A 15,583-nucleotide genomic window follows, 5' to 3' on the forward strand; every position below is an offset into this window, starting at 1 on the left:
ATATCCTGTCCCAGATCACCCAGACTGTATATGGTGGAATCAGGATTTAAAAGCCAGTGTGCTACATGTTCGATTTTTTATTTACTTGAAGATGAAGATTATATCCTGATCTTTCTTTTTTTGATTTATAGTACTGTTACCAAGTCCAAGCTTACTCTGCTCACCACACAACAGACCAATAAATTGGGAGATGAGATGTTGAGGCAAGGAATAACGACTTTATTCAGAAAGCTGGAAGACCAAGAAGATGGCAGACTAGTGTCCCCAAAGCCATCTTACCGGGGTCTGGATGCCAGTTTCTTTTATAGAACAGAGAGGGGGAGGAGGTGAGGAAGTAAAGTAAAAGGGCTGTTAGTTTTGCCTGGCTTGGCCAGCATCGGGGAGGGTATGTGAGAATTTCTTCCTTTCTACAGCCATTCATAGGTGGGCAGGGTCAGATTGTCTCCCTGTGAGCTGAACAAAAGCCCATTAGTTTAACACTCAGGCAGAGGGGCAGGGTTCCCTGAGGCAGACCATTATGTATGATTATAGTAACAAAAGCAATGAAAAGCAAAGGTTAAAGTCAAAGAAACAGATCCAACATGGAGTCAGATTTTGCTCTTCCCTGTTACAGTACATCCTCCTGACAACAACTCCATGCCAATCCTAAAAATCATGTGAAATAAAGCAGAAAAAACATTGTAATATACTTCCAAGAGAAAAAAATAGGGTACCAAAGTGTATATAGTGTACTATTACAATTTTTTTTTTTTTTTTTTTGTGGTACATAGGCCTCTCACTGTTGTGGCCTCTCCCGTTGCAGAGCACAGACTCTAGACGTGCAGGCTCAGCGGCCATGGCTCATGGGCCTAGCCGCTCTGCAGCATGTGGGATCTTCCCGGACTGGGGCACGAACCCGTGTCGCCTGCACCGGCAGGTGGACTCTCAACCACTGCGCCACCCGGGAAGCCCCACAAATATTTTTTAAAAGAAAGAAAGAAAATTATGTCTAGATTCTAGAAAAAAATTATCAAAATGTTATTGATAGTTGTGGTATTATGGGTGGGATTGTGGGCTATTTTTTCCTTCTTTCTATATTTTCTATTTTTTGAAAAAACAATAGCAAACATTTAAAATTATCAATAAAAGGAAAAAGAAAAACAACTGATAGCATTCCTCCAGTGTGTTGAGCAATTCTTAAGTACAATTGACATATACATTCCCTGAGGGACCAACAATCTATCTCAGGGGTCAAAGCCTGCGGCTCCTGGAGAAGGGCCCCAAGGGCACGCAGAACAAGCTAAAGTGCCCACACTAGGAATTGGGGAGGGAGGTTCTGGTTCATTTAAGGCCCTTCACCTCATGGAGCCACCTCCACCAGTACTGCCTCAGATTCCTCCCCTACACATCCTGAGGCTGCAGGGTAATTCAGCTACTTGGAGTGTCCTTTCTATGTTTACTTTTTTACACCTTCACTCACTCCATTCCCTCCCTAGAAACATCCTCCTCACAACAATATTTTGCAGTCAAAATCCATTGACTTTCCCTCTTCTCTGTTATTCATTCATTCATTCATTCATTAATACTTAGCCCTTTGTTATGTTTATGGCCCTTTGGAGGGATGAGAAAAGGTTTTATCCTTCCTTGTATCTTAATATCAAGCACAAGGGCTCCATGATCAGCATATCCCCTGAGAGTATTTTGTCTAGCTAAAGACTAGGATGGCTGTAGGCTTTATTCTGCTTTGCTGCTGTCTAGATTTCTGGGGTGGGGAATTACCTAGTGAAATACATAGTAAGAATGTGATGACCAAAGCTGTTGCTCAGATAACCTCCTATTCTGTACCTGGTTTTCTTGTCACTCGCTCATTCATTTATGTATTCATTCATACATTCAGTAAACACTGTGTGCCACTAAAAGTTAGGTGCTATGGAAGATGCTATGGTAGAAATATAAAGGAAAATAAGACATAATTGCTCCTGTCTGAGAGTTTATAATCTACCAGTGTAAAAAGCCAAGTTTAAAAGAAGGATATGGACAGGTCTGCTTCCAGTATTAAAGTGCCTGTTTGTTTTACATTACTCTACTACTGAAAACAACTATAAACACTGGACAAGATACAAGAGACATCTGTTTGAGGGTCTTAAGGCAGTCAAGATTCAGGGTCAGAGAAGTTGGAGAGAAGAGAAATCCATTGAGGTGATTCAGACATTCTATGCAGATTTTCCACTCAAGGCAATTCCATAAGGCTGATTCATAAAACCCAGGGATAGAGAAGCTGGGAAGCCTAGCAGAAAATAGCTACTAAGAAACAGAGAAACTGAGCAGTGATATTAATAGCCTCATGGAATTGGGGAAGTAAAACTGGAGTTCAGGACTTCAGGGAGAGCTTAGGTTACTTGTAGAGGCTTCAGAGAAGGGAAGCAGCCCAACCGTTGGAGTGACTTATCCCCTCAAGGCATTCACTAATTAGCAAATAGCAGCATAGAGAGAAACTGAACCAATAACTATAGAACCAAGAGATTATGGAAGTAAACAGAGTCTTTCAGAGTCTCACAAACAGAAATGAGCCTTGAGGGCTTGTCAAGAAGGAACAGCCCTCATAAACAGTGAGTTTTTGAGTGAGAGCCCTCTAAGGATTATACCTAAGGAATAAAGGAATCAGAAATAGGTCGGGCCTTTAAAGGCTTTTGAAGAAACCAGTCTCTAAAGAGCTCAATCCTAATTGGATTCAGGTGACTGCTCCCATTTTAATTGCTTGCCAGAAGCTGAAGACTCATCTATAGCCTTTATAATTTTTTTACACAGTGTCTAGTATTTAATCAACAATTAAAAAGCATAACAAGAGGCAGAATGTAGAAACAGATAGTAAAAACAGACCCACAGTGTTCCAGATACTGTAGTCATCAGACATAGGCTTTACAATAACTAGAATTAACATGTTTAAGACAGCAGATGTTAAGACTGCTTCTTAGAGAACCAGCATTTGGGAGGATCTTTGAAGACTACTTGGGATTTCAGTCAACCAATCCTTACTTCTCAAAGGACTCGGCGTTAAGATACAGCTCATTCTAGCCAAAGGTGGGTCTCAGGGATGAAGAATAAAGCAAGGAAGGGTCAAATTCAGGGGTATTTTATCCAGGGATATATCAAATGTGTTTGTGCAGGGGGCAGGGAAACAACTCATTTCTGCTTATTTATTGTAGGATTTCTTCAGTAAGTCTGACCCATTTCTGGAAATTTTTCGAATGAATGATGATGCAACTCAGCAACTTGTGCACCGAACTGAGGTGAGAAGAACCATCTACAGCTGTGCTATCTCGTCTCTTTAAGATGAAACACTGACCTGTTTTGAGAAACCCCTTCCCTTTCTTAATGTCTGTAGCTATCCCTCAATACCTGAAGTCTTCCCAGTCTTTAAGAGGGCTCTTTATTCTCAGTGTGGGTGTTATAAGAGAAGACCCTTTCTCACCCAGGTTTTCCATTATTGACCTTTAATGCAGAAAGCCAGCAATTTATTAATAATAAAAAGATGAATACTAGCTAATATTTAATAAACATGACTAGGTACCAAGCATTTGACTGACTGATCTCATATGCATCATTTTATTTACTTCTGACAACTATGCATTGACATGAGTATTATTACCCCATTTTACAGTTGAAGAAACTGAACTTTGAGGAGGTCAAGTCACCTTCCCAGTGAGCAAGAGGTAGAGCTGAGGTTTGAATTGAGTTTGACCCTGAGTTTTGCTGCGATTTGAGAAGCCAATCTGCCTCCCCAGGGAGAGTCCGTACACGGGACTGATGTCAGATCTGTCGTACGAACGGCTGTCCTGTATCAGCAGGCACTTGGTCTGGCTGCATCTCCCTCTCACCCTCCTACATTCTCTCCACGTGACTCCGAACCCTATCCTTCACTATCCCACCCCCCACTACCCACCACCACACACCCACTTAACAATCAACCCTAGTCTCCACTTTTAATTTTATTTTATATACAAGCCAGTTAAAGAGAGACTGTGTGGGGGTGAGAAGTGCATTGATGAGGAGGAATGGCTTGGAGCTGGGAGAAAAATGTGCTTCCAGTGTGGGGTAAAGGACGAAGGAACTCTCATGACTCTCTCAGGATGATAGTGGGGTGCTGTGTTCCCATACCCCACACTGGAAATCCATTTCCTTTTTCCTGAAGTAGCAGAGTTGCAGGTAGCATTAGGGGAACTTTTCATGTCATATTTAAGGTAAACAAGAATCAAATAGTCTTGGACGGGCTAGTTCTGTGGATGTCATCTGGTACATGGTTAGCATTTAATAAAGTGTGTCTACTAAAGAATGAATACATGAATGGAGTTGAATATTGATAGTATGTCCACTCTCTGTGATAGTATAATGTGATTCTTTGGACAGTCACAAACTATTCCCTGGGGAATAGTTTCAAATGCAACTGCGATGGTTTCCCTGAGTGGCACCCCATCACCATCACCAAATAGAACTTTTCCCACATAAAGATTCCTTTGGTGGAACAAAGTTCTCTCAGGAGAAGTAACTAAATGTTGGGGAGAATCAGAAGTGGTACCCATTCATGCCTTTGCTCCAGCCAGTGCACAGGGACTTGAATGTGCAGGTAGAAAGAAGAGGGGTGGCATATTGTTAGAGCTCTTATTCACTCCTGACGGCACCCCTCCCTCTTCTTGGTAAATTTCCCTGTTCCCCTCTAACTCTTCCCCATACCCCATTGTGAGGGGCTCCTGGAATCTCATAAGAATTGTGATTGTAAAGTTTTCCAATGAGTCAATCAACATAGCATTGATTTTTCCTCTTTCTTACTCAATAGATACAAAATAAATACCAGGCAATACCTTTCTCTCTGGGTAAGCACATGTGTGTGTGCATACACACACACACACACACACACAGATTTTAATTTCAGAGGAAATTTCTAGTTGAAATTTTGATCTGCTATTGAGTTTTATGAAGCTGTTATAATGAAACATATTCACTTTTTAGTATTTCTATACAAAGGTGAGAAATTTAAATTAACCAAAACAATTGTATCTAACTTTTCTTCTCACTATCACTTTGCTCATTCAGGGAATGAGAGCAAAAAGCAGTCACACAGGAACATTATTTTTCTACTTTTTAATGCATTAAAGGAAATTTAATAATGAGCCTACAGTATACTCAATAATTCATCATTATATTAAGGAATTCAGGAGAAGAGGGAATCACTTATAAAATAATTATGTTATGTAGATAGAGAATTATTTTTTTTTACAATTCTAAAGCTCTGCTAACTAAAAACTTCATAGAAAGAAAAGTCAATATGACAGAACTCCATTTAACTTCGTTTGTATGTCCCCTAGAGCAGTGGTTCTCAAATATCATGCATCAGAATCACATAGCGGCCCACCTCAAGAGTTTCTGTCAGTAGGTCTCGGTGGAATCTAGACATTTGCATTTTTAACAAGTTCCTGCTGGTCCAGGAACCACACTTTGGGAGCCCCTGCCCTAGAGTACACAGTACAACCTTAGGCACAGAGCAAATACTCATAAGCTAAACCAAATTGAATTACTGAATCATCTGATGGGCAGAATAAGACTTGACTTGAATAGACTCTCAGGCAGGATTTAGCCAAGTTCATGATTAGTAAACTGCTTTTAAAAGAGTTTCATGATATTGCAGTCTTAGTTTGTGATCCTGAAGTTCTGAAGATCTGCCCTCTTATGCCTCCCGCGCATACCTAGTGTAAATGTATTCCTGGGATTTTTCTTCTAGAAACTTTTCTTCTGACTTGCAATCTGATCTAACCAAGGTCACAAGTCACCAAAGACCGCTCAGTTCTTCAGCAGCAGAATTGTCCTGCCACATACACACACACACACACACACACACACACACCAATAGGCTTTACGTATGCTGACCTCAGTAGAAGAGAATTTATGCCATAGGACTGACAGTCCTCCAGAACTGGGGATACTTTATCAGAGGCAGAGGTAGCCCATCTCCTTAATCCCAATCTCTTTTGATGTAGAAGGGGTCATCTCCAGCATCCACATACTGGACAATATTATTGTCATTATTCATGAAATAACAGCCAGGCCAGTGACCGCAAGAGTTCTGCCTATAACGATCCACCTAGTGGGCACCCTTGAAAGGTTTACTACTCCAAGTTTTCATTAAGGCACCTGTTCCAGACAATTGTCCTTTTCATAAGCACCGCAGTGTTTCTCAAGCAGTTTTTATGTTGAAATGTGAAAATGTCAAGCACTTCCTCTCCCACCCACCGCTCCTCTCTTTTTTTCCTCAGGTTGTGATGAATAACTTAAGCCCAGCCTGGAAATCATTCAAAGTATCAGTAAATTCTCTATGCAGTGGAGATCCCGACCGCCGGCTGAAGGTCAGAACTCTGTCTATGTCTGAGAAATGTAATTTTACATATTTACCCCTCCTCTTTCTCTTCAGGTGAATGTTGGCAAACCCAAAATTTTCTTTATCATTTACCCAAATCTCTTAGCATCTTGATGGAAGAAACAAGGGCTCTCCTTTCTGCTGGAGCCATTGAGGCTCCTGAGATAACATGAGATAAATCTCAATCATGTTACATTAAGTGGCAAATCCCATGGCCTCTAGGAGAGAAACTGTGGCAATAAGTTCAGGGTATATTTGGGAGTTATTAAAAACACAAATACTGTTGTTATCAGTTATCTACTGCTGCATGACAGACTACTCCAAAATTTAATACTTAAAACAATAGCCATTTATTTAGCTTATGATTCTGTACATTGTCAAGTTGAGTTCATCTAGGAGGCTCTTTTCTTGGTCTTGCATGGACTTCCTTATGTATTTGCTGTCAGCTGTACCTGAGCAGGACACCTCTGCTTCTGGGGTTTGTCTGGCTGTCATCTGGAATGATCAGGGTGGCGGGGCCATTTGTCTCTCATCGATCAGCAGGCTAGCTTGACTTACACACTCAGCAACCTTAGGGTCCAAAAGAGCCAGGACAAAACATGCACATCTCGAGGCCCAGTCTCAGACTCACATGAGGTCATTTCCTCTGCATTCTATTTGCCAGTCACACAGCCATCCCAGATTCAGGGATGAGGAAATAGGACATGGACTCTACCTCTTGGCAGGAGGAGCTGCAGAGTATGGTGGCCACTTTTTTCAGTCTACCACACATGCTTTTTGAGTATCATGGGAATGTAGAAGTTGGAAGAAAAGACTCATTATAAGAGTCAGGACAACCAAAGGAGGACAATAGGCTAAGTGCCCGAAGCAGACTCCCAGAGTCATTCCTTATGGTCCCTGGTCTGGCCTTCTCTCTACCTTGGAAGTCCAGAAGCTCCATGTTGTCAGTGTCCCAAAGGTGACTCTACCAACTCAGGACGACTGAGTAAATTCAATGGAGGCCAGAGCTATAAATCAAAAGGCCGACAGGTTCATGTTCAGTGAGAAACATGACCCTCAAGCCGACTCAACATTCATATCAGCTTTACCAGAGCATTTTCTCCATGTGGGCAAACCATGGGGAGGACACTTGTCAGAAGGTTGTGTGACAGCCTAAAAGCAGAGCCAGGGAAGCTGGATAATGGAGGTGGTTAATAGCTTGAGACTTTAAAAGCCTGGGACACCTACCACCCCAATGGGATTATAGGTCTGTTAGGCAGACTAAACATTCATGTTGGGGGCACTGACTCCCCTGGAAAGTATTAGATGGGCACTGCCAGTATTTGTCTTTGTAACTTTACACTTTCCTCACTCTTTTTGCCCTGTAAACCTTCTTCTAATGGATATAATTATTTGCATTTGTCAATGTCATCCATCAGTTTAGAATCCTATCCATTGGTTAGTCCCAAACTCTTAATGTGACTTTACATCTTTGTTTAAAACCATTTTGTTTGGACTTTGTACTATCTGTGGACATGCTTACTTCTGTGGTCTGGAGGAGCTGCTCAGAGTTGTCCCTAATATCTCCTGTGGGAGGCTCCACTTCCACTGGAATTGTCTTTCATGCCAAAATCAGGACTCCTGGCTGTTTGGGTCTCGTGTATAAGCTCATATGCACAGTGGCCAAGACCTACAGCTTCAGGCCTGGGTGGGGGACTGTCACCTATACTCTGAGCCACCCCATCCCACTCCCAGGGAGATAAATGGACCCTTTGGGGCAGACAAAACATAATGCCTACATTAGCCATAGGTCAACTGAGTCATGGGGAGTTATCAGATAAAAGGGGAGGGTTATCTGTAATTGAATAAATAAAAATGCAGAAAAGGAGCATTTTGTGGCCTTTTGAGTGCTCTGCTGTCTGTAGAGGACAAGTGGGAATAAAGGAGAGAGAGAGACAGAGAGAGAGGGAGAGAGGGAGGAAGGAAAAGGAAAGGAATGAAGGAAGGAAGGAGAGAGAGACAGAGAAAGGGAGGATAAGGATTTCTCAACAGCTGCACCATTGACATTTGGACTTTGTTGTGGGGGCCTGTCCTGTGCATTTCAGGATGTTTAGCAGCATCCCAGGCTACTAAACACTCGTAGTGATACTTCACCCCCATCAGTCTTACAGCCAAAAGTGTATTCAGACATAAAATGTTCCCTAGAGAGTAAAATCATTTAGACCAATGCATCAGAATCACCTAGAAGGCTTGTTAAAACACAGATTGTTAGGTGTTATCCCCAGGGTTTCTGATTAGGTGGGTCTGGAGTGAGCCTGAGAATTTACATTCTACAATTCCTGAGTGACGCTAATGCTGCTGGTCCCAGCCCACACTGAGAACCCCTGGTACAGACATTTGCTTCTTCATTACAGTCCTTCCGTGGCTCAGTGCCCCCCACCACTTTCCACCACCCAACCTCCCCTCCACCACCTTTTCTCTCTCCAGCACTCATACCCACCCTGCCCTCTCCAAGCCTTCAGGGCTTGGCACATGCCTCTCTCTGCCTGATGCCTTCTTCATTCTTCTGCTTTTCTTGGATTATCATCATCTGCTACTTTCCTCCGGGTCTCTCCAATATCCCTCCACTTCCAGAAACCTTCCCTGATCTCTTTAGCTTCTATGGGTGCCCTCTAGCCCTCTGTACCCACCTCATAGAGATACTTCTCCACTTGTTTGGAACATTTCCGTTTCCATCTCTTTCCCCAGCAGGTGACTCTTTCTTCCCAGTTTGCCCCTTCAGGGTGAGAACCATGTTTTTTCCCCTGTGTATCCAGGCATCCAGCCCAGCGCGCGGCACAGAGCAGATACTCAGTAACTGTTTCTGGAGTGAATGGACAGAAGAGCAGGGAGGTGCTAAGAGGTCAGCAGTGCGTCACTGGCGGGGGTGGGGGGGGATCGGCCCACACAGGTGTGCTGAGCTCACTAGGTGACAAACCCAATATCATCACTCACCTGCTCACAATCACCAAATGCAGCTTTTCTGAAAAGCTGGAGAGACTTCCTGTATTGCCCTTTATTTGTATTGATTATTTCATCACAAAGGCCACTGAGAAATGCTCATAATGTTGTTCCCATTCAGCTTTCTCTGAAATAAAATGGTACCATATTGGCAGGCAGCATCTCCTCACCACCAAAAAAAAAAACCCAGAAAGTGAACTTTTAAATTAAAAACTTTGGGGACTTCCCTGGTGGTCCAGTGGTTAAGAATCTGCCTTCCAATGCAGGGGGTATGGGTTTGATCCCTGCTCAAGGAGCTAAGATCCCACATGGCTCGCGGCCAAAAAACCAAAACATAAAACAAAAATAATATTGTAACAAATTCAATAAAGACTTTAAAAACGGTCCACATCAAAAAAAAAGACCAAAAAAGAAAACATTTTAAAACCCTCTGTCCGTTTAGATTCTCAGTCTTGGCAAAACTCTAATAATGAGGTCTTTGTCCCAAATGAGACTTGATATCTTTAAATCTCATTTATTCAGGGTCCACACTAACACCAAGTTTAAATAAAACCAGGTTTTTCTTTTGGTTTTATTTATTTTTTTCCTCCTCTATGGGAAAAACTTTTTAAAGCATTCAAATAAGTATTCTTCAGAAATTGATACTTTAATTTATTTATTATGAAAAATTTTAAACATCCATAAAAGTAGTGGGTTATGATAACCCACCCCTCTCCCCACACCCATCACACAGCCTCAACCATTATTAACTTGTGGCCAATTTTATTTCATCCATACTCCCAATACCCATTTTCTGTCACCCCGCCCCCCCCACCCCCAACCACCACTAGATCGTTTTGAAGCCAATCTCGGACCAGGGCTCACTCATTCATTAGGGAAAGCAAGCATAGTGCCAGAACACATGATACTTTTAAGAACCTACAAGAACGTTTTAATTTATTTTAAAGTGAGAAGGAAAAATGAACTTATAAGGTTGAATAAACTGTTTCCGGTTTTCTTCTCACATCAGAAAACAATAACATTTTTAGGATCCCCAAAATCTATTATGGTGAGAGGGGGTCCGTGAAGGCAAAAGGGCCTGGGGTCAATGTAAGTCACTATGGGGTCCTCTCCCAAACACCATACCATTTCATCTGAAAATACTGCAACATGTATCTCTAAAGGACAAGGAATCTTTCTATAAACATAACCACGAACCTATTTTTATACCTAGAATATTATCTAAGCTGCCTTAATACCAGCAAGTGTTCTGCCACTATTCATATGTGACCATCTAATTTATTTAATAGTTTTTTTTTTTCAAATTGGAATCTAAACAAGGTCCAAGCATTGCATTTGACTGAAATGTCTCTGAAGTCTCTTTCAATCTGTTAGTTCTCTCTCCCTCTTTTTTTTTTTTTTTTTCCTTGCAATTTAATTAAAGAAACTTCTTTTACTTGAAGAAACCAGGCTGGTTTGTTCTGTCACATTTCCCCCACTCTGTGTTCTCTGTAAACAGCTAGATGGGACTTGATCAGATTCAGCGGCTGTTTCATAGCAAGAACGTTTTACAAGGGGTGGTGTTCTTTTATGGTCTTAACAGTTATTGAGGAGCATTGCCTAGATTCATTATTTCATTAGAATTTCCAAAATGGTAATTTTCTAATTCTATTACTCCTTCTTTATCTATTATTTAGAGTTCTTCTATAAAGAAGAGCTCCCTTTAACAGCTGTTTGGTTCCCTGAGGTGTGATTTGTACAAGAAAGGCCGGAAAATGCTTTATTCTTTCTTTTTTTCAAACAATTTTCAGAATAACAAGTTACTTCTCTAGCATCCTTCATAGGTGACTGATGGGGTCCCTCACTATTATTAAGAATTCATGGATTTTTTAATATATCCCAGTGTTTCAATCTATTTCAGTTATAATTATTCCTTTGAAATCTTGTATCGTCCCTTGTTTAACCAGTTAAAACCCCTTCAAGTTGGCTCTTGAGTTCTTAATAGTTTCCTTGCTTTCTGGTATGAATTTTTTTAATTCATGAATTTTGAAATTTTGAAATTATTTTTTTCTGTAAGACATGTATCTCTCTATAGATGCTAACTCATATTTTAAAGTCTAGTGACAATTCCTCTCTATAGTTGAAACTTTAACCCATAGAACGGTTGGGTTCCTTTGTTTCATTTTGCTTTCAGCATTTAGAATTTATTTTTTCAAGTTTAATTTTGTCTTATAATTATATAAAATGTTTACATGATTCTAAAATCAAAACTACAAAACAAAGTATAATCAGAAAAGTTTAACTCCCATTCCTGTTTCTCTAGTTTTTACTCTCTTCCCTTACAGGTAATCATTTTGTAGCACATTTTAATACCTGATAGAACCAGCCTCTCTCACTTCTGTATTCTTTGTATTTTTAAGGGTCTTCAGGTCTGCTTGGATATTTTGCTTGTTCTTTCCATTAAGCTTTATAAGCAACTAGTACCAGAATTTAAAAAAAAAAAGTGATAGTATTTTTATTGAGATTGCAAAGGAAATCTCTTCTTTTTTTTTTAACATCTTTATTGGAGTATAATTGCTTTACAATGGTGTGTTAGTTTCTGCTTTATAACAAAGTGAATCAGTTATACATATACATATGTTCCCATATCCCTTCCCTCTTGCGGAAATCTCTTCTAATGTTGTCTTCCCAGCCCAGAACATGGTTCGTCTTTCAGTTCATTCAAGTCTCCTTTTGTGTTTGCAGGAGCACTTACTGTTCCTCTTAGAGGTTTGGAATGTTTGTTTTTAAGTTTATGCCTAGTTTGTTTGTTTCTGTCTTTCTCTTGCATTACACCTTCTAAGTGACTATTGTTTGTATACATAAAAGCTATTGAATTGTTTTCTTAAATAACTATTTTATTAAGTTTTATTGTTGTTTATACTAATTTTCTGTTAATTTTTTGGAGTTTTTAAAATATAGATCATATGGAAATAGAGACAGTTTTGCCCCTCCTTACTTAACTAGTCGTTCTCCTTATTTCTTTTCTTTATTTGTGTGTACCAGTGCTCCCAACACAATGTTAAATAGTAGCAGAGTTGGAGGGCATCCTCTGGTCTTATTCACCAGTATGGTGGAAAATGCTCTGGTGTTTCCCCATTAATTCTGACAGAGGTTAATTTTTTAAAGTAATTGTGAAGGTGTCAGAGGCTTAGAGTTTTCTCAGCCCCATCTACTGAGCCTTAAATACCTACAGTCGGACTCAGAGAGGATTCTCTCTCAGTAACTCAAGAGAAAACCCTGCGACAAGCTGGAATGTCTTCTGAACTATGTAAAAGACATTGCACTACTTCCTAAGTAGATTTAGGGTTACATTTAATATTAACTATTTAAAGAAATATATGTATTTAATATTTAATACTAGCTGTTTAATGACATATATTTAATATTTAATGTTAGCTATTTAATGAAATATATATTTAATACTAGCTACTTAATGAAATATATTTAATATTTAGCTATTGAATGAAATTATCCATGATTTCTATGGCATATTAGAGTCCTTATCAAAATCACAACTTCATTTACTTCTAGCCATACTGTGAGGTAGATTCCATTGTGTTCATTTTACAGATGAAGAAACTGAGGCTCAAACCCCATGCAGTCAAATGCCAAATTTCATGCTTTTTGTTGAATTGTGCTGCCTCTATTTTGTTGTATTCTTAGAAAATAAATCATCCTGATAAAGGATGATTTATCCCATTACTCTCACTCAACTAAAATGCTTATCATCATTCAAACATTTAACAGAAAGAAGACTTGTCTCTATGTAACATATTTCATAAAGTCTGAGAAACTATCAACTATTCACCATACCACTAAAGGGGAAAAAACACTCTCAATGAAACTATAACACAGTGCTTTTCTATCAATTTGTGGTTGTTAAGAAAATAAATATGTGCCTCTTTGATTCTATGAAATATGATATTAATCATTTCCTTTGATTTTATCAACACATTATTAATACCTAGTATGTATTTGTTAGGAGACAGTGCTGATATTCAGAATAGATTCTTCCAGATGGTGGTCTTAGAAAGAGAAGGAGAAGGGACCACCAGCAAGTATTATTAACACCCTAACTGTGCCTAGTACTGGGGTAAAGGTCATGCCAGAACAATCGAGACAAATACCATGTAAGCACCCTGAGGTCATTTCCTGTCCCTCTCTGGTGCTCAAACTGCACAGGTAACTTGGAGAATTTCCCCTAGAGTTTATCGGACATCCTCTGAGGATAATTGATAGAAGCCACTTGCTTTGAAGAGGGCTTTAGGGTGAGGAGGACCAGTTGTTTCTGTATCAACTGCCCCCAGACCTTATTCTGGAGAGAGGCCCAGGTTATTAACTGAGGTCTTAGTGGAGTGGACACAAGCAAGACAGAACCAGGAGAAGGAAGTAGCAGAAAAGGAGAAGCAAGTCCCCAAAATCAAAGCAGAGGTGATGAAACTCAGGAGGCCATGAGGGTTGAGAGGAGGCCTGGACACAAGTCTAAAGCAACCATAAATGGCATTTTTACCCACCTAATATCTTGCTCATTCTTCATGCCCTCCCTTCCTCTGTAGCGGTGCCTGGGTGATTTAAAACAGCATGTTCACAAGCTCCCTCCTGACACCCCAAAGTTGGATTCCTGGCAGGTCAGAAAAGTGCTCTGTTGAATCAGAATCCCAGTGGTCCTGGAATCTTCAGTTTAATGGTTTTCCTAAACAATTATTGTGTAGGCCATTTGCCAAGAGCACATGGAGAAGCAGTGTCTTCCCACTGATCCTGCAAACCTAGCTGACTTCTTGGCACCTCTCTTAGGTAGCTCAGTATTTTTCCTGCCACCTCACTGCAAATCTAATGTGTGTATATATTTGCTCTTCCTTCTCTATGAAATCCTAACATTCGTTCGTCCCTGGCTTCTATCCAGCTATTCCCATCCTCCCTTCTCAGGTGTAACCAAGCCATCTTCTCCACAAATTCACTGTCTTTGCTTATTCTATGAGCCAGACTGGCTCACAACTGCCAAACGGATTGGACTCCTGGAGTGTGTTCTTGGAATTTGCCCTGGACATTCCCCCTTTATTCCCAACCCCATATGACTCCTAAACCCTGGACCCCTAAGTACCTCTTATTTGGCCTCTGATCCTTTGGACTTAGTTCCATACTTGTTTCATGCTGATTTTCTCTAACAAACCTCTGGCTCTTACTGCTTAGAAAGGAAGAAACCCCACCCTAGTTCCAACCCCCAGATCTCAATCCTTGACAGCGGCCCCAATTCAGCCCCATAGTTCCCCCAAATTCGTAGAAGGGGCTTCAATCATTAGATAGCCCATGGCTTACACCAACATTTCCCTATTCTTGCTACAAAACATGGGAATTTGGAATTTAGGGGTTCATTGCTATGTTCAGTGTGGCTGGAAACACCTGTAGTAAAGAATCTGACATTCCCAGGTGGGTGGAAGCAAGTTTACTTCCTTCTCTACCTACCTTATAATGGAAAGGGAAAATTTGGGGGTGGCTCATGGTCCTATGAAGCTTTCTTGAGATCCGTTAAAATGTAAGTGCTTTCTTGATGGCCTCTGGACTCGGGGGTTGCTGGTTTTATGCCTGTCGATAGCCCACTCAGCCTAGATGCCCTGCAATTACCAGAGGACTGCAGACTCACCAAGGTGTCTCTGTGTTAGATCAGCCCTGACACAGGAATTCTCAATGCCACTTAAGTAAATGGCACCTGAGCCCAGCAGGCTGCCTCTACTGAGATCTGTAATCTATAGAGTACTGCAGCAAGGAAAAGCAACAGCCAGCTTAAATACTGTTAAATCGTGCAGGAATAGAGAAACTTCTGAATGAGAGGAAAAACTACATATTCTCTTAATTTTAATAATATTTTTCCTTTTCATTAATATTATCCCCCTTTTTACAGACGAGGAATTCAAAACTCTTTGTTTAAGGAAATTGCTAAAGATTACACAGTGAAATAGTGCAGCCTTAGTTTAAACCCAGCTCTCTCATGCTCCATCGTTCTTGTCCTTAACTATTGAAGGACAGCTAACATTCACCGAACATTCACCCACCAGCTCCCAGTTGCTTCGCTGGACACTGCTTAAGTGACTTCATTTAACCCTATAATTACCCTAGGTTATACAATGCTGTGGTAACAAAGTGCCCCCATGAAATATGTTTCTCACTCACATAACAATCAGAACTAAAGCTTTCTAA

At 40.5% G+C, this 15,583-nt stretch overlaps 1 protein-coding gene across 1 annotated transcript in view; it reads left to right on the forward strand.

The window, feature by feature from the left end:
- The window catches only part of CPNE4 (copine 4), a gene marked incomplete at its 3' end in the record, with an annotated part of 615,561 nt that overhangs the window by 456,476 nt on the left and 143,502 nt on the right, over positions 1-15,583 (forward strand). The window contains exons 6-7 of the mRNA XM_079705040.1: positions 3,186-3,269; positions 6,288-6,377. Coding sequence (XP_079561166.1) covers positions 3,186-3,269; positions 6,288-6,377 — 174 coding nt within the window. The remainder of the gene's footprint in view (positions 1-3,185; positions 3,270-6,287; positions 6,378-15,583) is intronic.

This window comes from Hyperoodon ampullatus, assembly GCF_949752795.1.
Source record: "Hyperoodon ampullatus genome assembly, chromosome: 5".
NCBI lineage: Eukaryota > Metazoa > Chordata > Mammalia > Artiodactyla > Ziphiidae > Hyperoodon > Hyperoodon ampullatus.